The sequence below is a fragment of the Cucumis melo genome, chromosome 7 (assembly GCF_025177605.1).
Source record: "Cucumis melo cultivar AY chromosome 7, USDA_Cmelo_AY_1.0, whole genome shotgun sequence".
Classification (NCBI taxonomy): domain Eukaryota; kingdom Viridiplantae; phylum Streptophyta; class Magnoliopsida; order Cucurbitales; family Cucurbitaceae; genus Cucumis; species Cucumis melo.
The window spans coordinates 11,984,294-11,993,304 of NC_066863.1; the positions used below are offsets into that span (position 1 = coordinate 11,984,294).

General features: G+C 32.4%; 1 protein-coding gene across 10 annotated transcripts; it reads left to right on the forward strand.

Annotated features, from left to right (window-relative positions):
- The first annotated feature begins 5,517 nt into the window (after nucleotides 1-5,517).
- On the forward strand, nucleotides 5,518-8,706 carry LOC103502414 (uncharacterized). Of its 10 annotated transcripts, none has more exons than XR_007822415.1 (5): nucleotides 5,547-5,794; nucleotides 6,252-6,397; nucleotides 7,678-7,696; nucleotides 7,958-8,072; nucleotides 8,373-8,706. XR_007822415.1 is itself a non-coding variant. In XM_051087582.1 (5 exons), exons 1-4 carry the CDS (start codon nucleotides 5,765-5,767, stop codon nucleotides 8,068-8,070), a joined length of 339 nt encoding a protein of 112 aa, XP_050943539.1. In that variant the 5' UTR covers nucleotides 5,547-5,764; the 3' UTR covers nucleotides 8,071-8,072; nucleotides 8,373-8,706. The 10 variants fall into 10 exon arrangements, 6 of the variants coding, with proteins under 6 accessions (XP_050943541.1, XP_050943539.1, XP_050943540.1 ...); XM_051087582.1 differs by having other exon boundaries at nucleotides 6,293-6,397; nucleotides 7,678-7,768; XM_051087583.1 differs by having other exon boundaries at nucleotides 6,293-6,397; nucleotides 7,678-7,768; nucleotides 7,958-8,028.
- Nucleotides 8,707-9,011: the final 305 nt, after the last annotated feature.

Genomic DNA, 9,011 nt, shown 5'->3' on the forward strand with positions numbered 1-9,011 from the left:
ACTAATACACGCTTTAAATGGTGTCAAAGCGATCACCTTGACTTCAGATGCATCGATCATTGATGGGATCAAAGAGGGTGGCTTTACAACTCACCCTTGAGTTCTTGACCGAACAAACTACTCTTATTGGAAAGCTTGTATATGATGTCCTTCATAAAATTAATTGACAACAAGACTTGTAAGACTGCAATCACAGGATGAAATTAATTGACATTTGTTTTTTTATTGTTACAAATGTGGAGAATGTAATTGTGGCATCAACAATACATCGAGATATTCTACGAGAGAAACATAAAATGGAAAGGTCTGAAACTTTAAATAATGACGAAATATCAAGTGGTTGATGATTAAAACATGAGATAATAATTAAACGACCATGACATACTCGATAAGGATCACATTACTACACTTTGAAAAGTTTGGTTACAATGTTCTCTTCAATAATTGATGTATTTGAGACAATTGTGCAAAGAGGATCAAATTCAAAAAAAAAAAAAAAAACTGAAGCATAAATTTTAATAAGCTTGATCATATATTTTGATTTTTTTCATATACAATGTATGAAACTTATCTTGGAAACCATAAATGAGTTGTGTCACGCATTATAAAGAAAAGATCAAGATATTTGTGAATGCAATGAGTTTAGTCACAATTTATAAAGAAAGATTGCATAATATACGAGAACTTGATTGGGATTCGTTGTTAAGTATGGTTTTTGATTTTGTGATAACCATGCTATTGAAATCCGCAAAATGGCTGACTTATTTCTAATCGGAGGACGACAAAGATGAAAATCTCAACAAGTTACAAATTTGCATCATTATCGTGTTGAAGTTTTCTATTTTGTCATTGATATGCAACTTCAAGAGTTGAATAATCATTTTACTAAAATAAATAATGACGTTATTCTCTGTGTTGCATGTTTGAATTCAAATAATGCATTTGTTTCTTTTGATAGAAAAAAGCTTAGAAAATTTGCACAATTTTACTTAAGCGAGACTTTTAAGCTATTGAACTCTCTTTGCTTGAGGATCAACTTCAAAATTATACTGTTATTGTCCATTCAAAGTTGAATTTATTGAGCTAAAAAGCATATTACTAGACACTTCATTAGATGCTTGTGCTCTAATGGCGCTACTAGTAGCTGGAACACCCGTTGCATTTGCTTGACTTGGCTGAGCCTTCCTCTGGGTGTCATGGTTCCTATATCGCATCATCACATTAAACTTCCGTACTTACACACATCTGTATATGCATGACTCTACTTAAGATCCTCCCCAAGAACTTATGCTCTGTTACTAACTTGTTATACCTCGCTCCAATTCACTTCATGAAGTGGGATGGAAACGTGACGCCTAAACATTGTTCGCGATATTCCCTGTAAAGTAATGCGATGAATGCCTAGTATGCGAAAATTTAAATATAAATTGCAAAGAAATTTAATGTGAAATTTAGGAATTGGATTGTGGAAACTCCATTGTTATTTTAATTGCAAGTACTTCTAATATTGTTTACAACATCCACAGAAAACCATTACACATGACTCAAACCAATATATTATTCTTCCCGCCTAGCTACTATATGCTATGGGAGTAGACATTTGCCACTACCAATATGATGCGATCAAGGAAGCGGATAGGCAATTAAGACTTCAAGTTCAACGCTTGATGACCTTCTCTACTTGGAGGGGGGGCAGGGGTAAAATAAAACATTTGAAAAATTAACCAAAATGTCTAGTAAGTAAAACCCTTTTTTTTCATTTGCCTTTATTAAATCAAGTTTGGCAGATCGTACAAATCATTGCCAAACAAGCATTAAAGCAAAATGCAAGTCAATCATTACATTTTAAATTTCAACACTTATTCGTAATGTCCCATGTGTTTTCAATCATCACAATTTATACCGCATGTATGCCTTCCGTATACTACATATCCATCTCGCATAATCATTATGCATATTCAATTTATGTCTTTGTACTCTTTCCTCGACTTAAGCGTTTGTCACAGTATTTTGCCAAGTTACAAGTACCATCAATTCTATTAAGCGTAACGCGTCTTCCAATGTCAGCTCACACAGCAACAAAAGGTATCTCATACCAGATCACGCACTAACTATGAGACATCATATTCAAGATCACACAACAGGAATAGGGCATCCCAAACCAGATCACACAACAAGTATAAGACATCATATTCAAGATCACATAGCATGAATAGGGCATTGCATTCCAGATCATATAACAAGAATAGAGCATCTTATCCCACATCACACAACAAGGATAAGGCATTACATCACATAGGGTACAAAGATGATCTTATTTCATGAACATTGGTTTTTCCATTCTCCACATGACACCATCATTTTCAATACCACAGTTTACATGTTTTATCATGAACGCCTCACAAGGCCCAAAGAAATCGTTTTCAAAACATTTTCTTTCATTTGAGAGCTCATACATACCATACTTCTGTAAATAGTTTTATCATAGTAAGTCTAATTCATTGTAAATCAAAAGCGTTTTGAAAGCATACAGAATTCATAAAATCATGATCTTTATGGAAACCGATTCAAACATATTTTAGAAATTCTTTTCGTTTTGGAAACATTGGTAATGAGAACCACTCACCGTCACAATTGACTTTCCCTTCCAACCAGCTTCTTTGGTCAAGAGTCCCCTTGTACTCTTTGGATTCTTTGCCTGAATGAGTTCGTCCTGCGTCTCGAGGACTTGGAAACTTTCCTAGTTCTTTCTTAACGAGCGCAAGGTAAAATCATCTTCAAACGGTCTGAATTCCTCTATTTCTATATCTCTTTGGTGAATTTACCCATGATGGAATGATTACCCTCCCACCAGCAGTGAGAAGTGGCCCAATGTCGAAATTCCATGCATCTCTACCCAACACTTATTTGAGTTTGGATTGGGCGGTGAGGTCCAATCACTCGTCATCCTACTGCCATCATGATCACATCACTATTTCCTTATGAGGTAGGTCAATTTGCCTAGCTGCTTCGCGCTGTGACTCTCGTCGCGTAAGGACTTTTAATTGCACACATTTCTTTTGCGAAACTCGTTTCACTATCAAAAATCTCTTCGCACAACATCCCTACCACAGGGCCTTACTTGTGTTGGCGGTACGCGATCAGAGACTTACATCTTTTTTCATGTTGGCTAGTCATTTCCGACATTTTACATCTATATAATTTTAGTTTTTGATTGACATTAAAGGTCAAATTTCTTGTAGCGTTCTACATTATTTGTAGGTTATAAATATCTATGAATTAAAATTACATTTATAAAGAGACAATCATCTTTAAGTGGTGTTTGACGCACAAGTTTGAAACTCTAGATCTAGAAATGTTAAGCATAGGATTTACATGAGGTTTAGGTGACTTGGATTTAAAAATAGGAAAATTGCATCAGATAACAAAAAAAAAAAAAAAACAGTCCATAGCAATCTTTTTTGCATATTGCAAATATGACAAGAAATTAGATATATTATAGGAATATCAAAGGGATATTCGCTTTTAAATTTGCTACTTTTGCAATTTAGAAAATGTAATGACATAGGTGTTGTTAGCATAAGAGCTTTTGCTAATTTTGCAAACACCCCTAAAAATATTGTGCTTTAAGGTACGTTTGTTTAAGTATATATTCAAATGCAAGTTTGAGAATCCTGGAAAATGAAGTGCGTAGTTCAAATGTTGAGTTTGTGAATTATTTTATAACCAAAACTAAAATTAAAATCACGTTTCTTATGATTTTTATTTGGGGTATTTTAAAGAATATAACAAAACAACAAAATATTTAAACTCTATAAAACAATTCTGAAAATGAAAAAAGCCTAGAGGCCCACCGTAGAAAGTACCAAAAACGTCCCGTCAACTACATCGCCAACAACACGCGTAATATATTTGGTACACGATCGTTTATATTTGGCTATTGTTTGATACATGATGGTTTAGATTTTGTTACACGGTCGTTTAGATTTGGGTAGCCAATTCTAAACAATTTATTTTTTAAATTCTCTGTACAAGATCATTAAGATTTTGCTACCCCAAATCTAAATGATTTTTTTTTTTCAAGATTTGGTACACGATCGTTTAGATTTGGCCAAATCTAAACGATTCTTTTTCAAGATTTGGTACACGATCGTTTAGATTGGCTAAACGATTTTTTAAAGATTCTTTTCGTACATGATCGTTTATTTTTCTTGTACACGATCGTTTAAATTTGGCTACCCCAATCTAAACGCTTTTTTTAAGATTCTTTGTACAAGATTGTTTAGATTTGGCTATTTTTTTTGTACACGATCATTTAGATTTGGCTACCTAAATCGTCGTTTTTTCGGTCTTTTATATTTATTACACGATCTTGGATAACCAAATAAGAATGTTTGAAAAAGATAATACACAATGAACCAAATAACAATTTGGAAAAAAAGAAGAATAAAAGAAACAGATGATGGAACAGACGAAGATGAAAGAAAAAAAAAAAGAAGAAGAAGAAAGACAATAACAGACGAAGATGGGAAGAAAGATGGAAGGGCAAATCTGGAATATTTAAGAAAAGGCTAACTTTATGAGTTTGTTATACTGACCATAAATATTTCACCGGTTTGTTATATTTATGAAAGTTTCCCTTTTTAGTTTAAATGGACTAATTTGAATATGTAAAAATTAAGAAAATAAATAATTTATTATAAATCTAGTTTAAAATAGAAACAATCATAATTAATTTTAAAAAGTTGATTATTATAAATACTTGTAAAATAGATCCCGTCATATGTAGTGTACATTGTGAGTGTCACTCCCTCTATATTCTACTACATTGTCATATGTCATTTTCCTTCACATTCAACTTATTTGTCATGTATTTGGAAAATATCAATCCTTAGTGGCCATGTAATTTTATTTAATGCTTGCCAAATTGCCTATAAATCACTACTAGAAAAAAGAGTCTTTTTTGACGGTTGTAATTTTAATTTCTTGACGTTTTTTCAAAAACGTCAAGAAAGGGGTGATTTAGAAGAAAAACCGTCAAGAACTTTTACAAAAGGGCGGAGGTTAGTCAATTTTCAGCTTTCTTTACGATTTTGAAACATCAAGTAATATGCATTTTTCCTTGACGTTTTAAAACCGTCAAGTATTATCTATTACAATCTTGACATTTTTAAAACGTCAAGAATTTTTATAAATTCGACATTCTTGACGCTTTTTAAACGTCAAATGATATGCACTTATCCTTGACGTTTTAAAAACGTCAAATGATATGTACTTATCCTTGACGTTTTAAAATGTTAAGTAATATCGATTAAATTCTTGATGTTTTAAAACGTCAAGAATTTTTATGAAAAAGCGGAGGGGGGTCATTTTTCAAATTTCTTTAAGGTATTTTCCTTTGACGTTTTAAAAACGTCAAGATTTACTAAATAATTAAAAAAAAAAATATTAAAATTTTTATTAATTAAAAAAATTAAAAAAAAACTCTTAAATCACTTTTCCCCAATTTCTAAAAACAAACTTTTTCCTATTTTTTTTCCCCAAATGTCCCTTTGTTTCCCAATCTTTTAAAAAAACCCTATCTATTTTCTCCCAAAAGTTTTAACTCTTCCCTGATTTTCTCCGATTTGAATGCTCCCCTTCTCGACCACGAATGATCCCTTAAGACGGCCCGTCACCTAACGATCTCGCACCATGGACGTTCCACCGCGCATGGATGTTCACGTTCATGTAGACACTCCACCCGCATACGTTCGCGACTGTAATGTCGAGGAAGGCCGATATGAAGAAAGAAGTAGGTCTTTATGTTTCACGCCCACCAACTGTTTGTTGTTTGTTCTGCTTTTGGGTTCTTTTGTGTTTTACTGTGTAATTGGATTCGCTCTGTTGTTGGATTGATTTGGGAATGTGGGTTTTGCAATGTGGTGATTTTTGTGTAAGGGGCGGGTTAATATGTTTCTATTTGATCTTTTTTGTTGACGTCATGAGGATATGTTTATGTAGTATCCTCATCATACTAACCGAACCAAGATTTATCAAGTGGGCATACCTTATCAATGTTTCGTTTAATGTGTGCATTAACAACTTTGACTAAATTGAAGTGTAATGTACATGAAACTTCTTAAATTTGAACTTAATGACACTAATACTTTTCCTTCAAAATATAACTGGAACGTCTGGGCACATGTATATTTTGGTTCCTCATGTTGGTGTTGTGAACTCTGAAACTTTTTATTTATTACTTTTGCCAGATTGAAGTTCTTAATCAATGAGCATTTGGGTTTGCACATAGGTTGTAAAATGCCTTATAAATTTGATTCACAAGCACGGTGGCTGGATTGACAATGATGGATCCATCTTCTTGCCTTGTGATACAATCTTGAATGTGCTTCTGAAGGTACTCATCTAGTAAACTACTGTAGTACGAAATTCTGTTTATATTGTTTCTTTAAGTTATTGATTGGTTATCATTTGATTTTCCATTTTTGGTAAATTTGGTATCCACAATGTAACAAGTTTTTTGTTTATGCTTGCAAGATGTTTGATCAAATGTCTCCAAAATCAAATGTTAATTCATAAGGTGCTTTTGTTCTAATTTTTTGTGTTCTTCTCCTAGTGCAAATGACCAATGTGAGTGATTTTTCAGCACAATTAAACTTGTGCCATTGGTTTAGCTAAATTTTGGTCTCCACAATGTAACAATTTTTTTATGGAGTAAATTATTGCTAATTCATTGGTATTATGCATAAATTATTGCTAATTTATTTGGTTTGAACTTTGATGTTTCTTTCCTTCCAAGTAATGAGAATAAAAAGGGACAGCTTCAGAATGATTCTAACTGGGTAGATGGTGACAGCTTCAGTGTGTAATGTTCCCTTCATTTCACTTGAGATACAAATCATTTAGCATATTGAAGAACAGAGCAAAGAGGAGGAAAATGTAATTATGTTATAAATCTCAAATTTTGGCAGTTTTTGAAAACATTGGTTGAAACTAGATCATAAACCAAAAAATTTAAAGGTGTAGTGAGTGTTCATAGGCCTAATTTTCAAAGGTAACTAAGTGAGGGCTCAAGAAATGTTCCTTTATGGTTTTTTCAACAGGGAGTCTTAAAAAAAAAACGAATCCTTAATCGGCTTGTGTTTTATAACTTGAAAGACCAGGGATGGGAGGCACATATTCTCCTTTGGGAATCATACAACTGAGATTTAGACAATTCTAATTCTGAAAGTAGTATCTCTCTGTATATGAGGTATAAAATAAAAATTCCAATGGCTTTTGCGTGCATGTTCATTATGTTTTCAGGGCTTCTCTTGTTCGTATGCCCTCTACATATCTGAATGACCAAGTCTTTTCTAGTGTTCTAATTGCATCCGATCTTTTCTCCTATTATCAATAATGACTCTGGGTGCTTGTAATCTGAAATCTGTTGGTGCATATCAGATATTTTCCTTAGGATGTTGTTTGCACGCAGTTTTGCTAACTACCTATTTGTTGGTTAGTATTTTCTTTTTTTATATTTATTTTTGTGTACCATGTTTGTAGTTTTATTATTTGAGGCAGTAGTAAAGGGAAGTAATAATGCTCAGATACATCTTTGGAAGTAATATTGCTTATTCATCTTGGAAGTGGTAAAGGGAATAAATCTTTGATTTTACTGAGTTGTTTCTTCCGTAGGGTTTTGCACCATTGTTGGGTAAGTTTGATTTTACTGAATTGTTTCTTCTCTTTGAATCCTCTGTTATTTGTTCTTCTGCGCCATTGTTGGGTAAGTTTCAACCTTCAATTCTTAATTATATGTTTTGTATTTTCAGTTCCTTTGATGTTTATGCTCTATTTGCTTGGGATGTTTCTTTAGCTTGTTTTACTTTTGATGTTTAATTTGGGCCTTAATAAATTAGTACGAACTATGTTGTAGAATTGTTCATTTACTTGAGTTGGTGATTGTCTAATGCAGGATTACAAAAGAAATGCATATACAAAAGCAAATTTGCAATGCATGAATGCTATACAAAGCATAGAAAAGAGGTTAGAGTTGCTTGCCTTATGCAAATATCAATAATGTTGTGAAGGTAATTTAGATTTTATTTGTCTTTGTCTTGGATTAAGGACTATTTTTATGGTCAGTTTCTGACAGGCACCGTTTGGTCTATTAAAAAACAATGTAAAGTATTAATGATCAGCTATGTTGATGATTCTGGTGGCCAGGAAGAAACTCTAGGCATTAAATTCATTATGGTTGTTGGAGAATAGAAACTGTGATTTTATTTGTGTAGTATGATCAGCTTATTTTTAATAATTGTTAGTTGATTTCTCTGACTAAATAAGTTTTGAACATACTTTGTTGTTGTAATGTTATCTTCTTCTTGTAGATTGGCTCTTCTGTTGGTGGTACTTATTTTAGCTCATGAATTGAAGATAGAGGATGCGAATGCAAGTTTATTTGAAGCCAAGTTTTATCCAAAGTTATTGAGTTTCAAGCTTCTTTAGTTAAGTTTGTATTTCTTGAACTAGAATTGTAGTCTTCTGATTTTTGGAACAACATAGTTTGATTAGTTTTGTAATTTTGGAATTATCATATTAGGTTGGGTAGATAGAAGTAATGGTATATGACAATATCGAACAAATATGTAAAGTTTTCGAAATGTTGATACATATATGGTAAAATGTTAATATATGTTAAAGTTTTGGAATTGTCCTCGTGCATATTTATGTTCGATTTTGAAACTATTTTTGATGAATATCGTCGTTTATATATATTTATGAAACTGTTGTTGGACCATTATACATAACAATGAGAGCACAATACAGGAACAAAAATTTAATTTAATTACAATTTTAAAAAAATTCGGAACATGCTTGACAATTTTAAGATGTCATAAAAAAGTACATTCTTGACATTTTTAAAATGTCATAAAAGAGTATATTCTTGACGGTTTTTCAATGTCTTAAACAATCAATTTTTTTACGGTTACTAAATGTCATGAATACTCATATTCTTGACGGTTTTA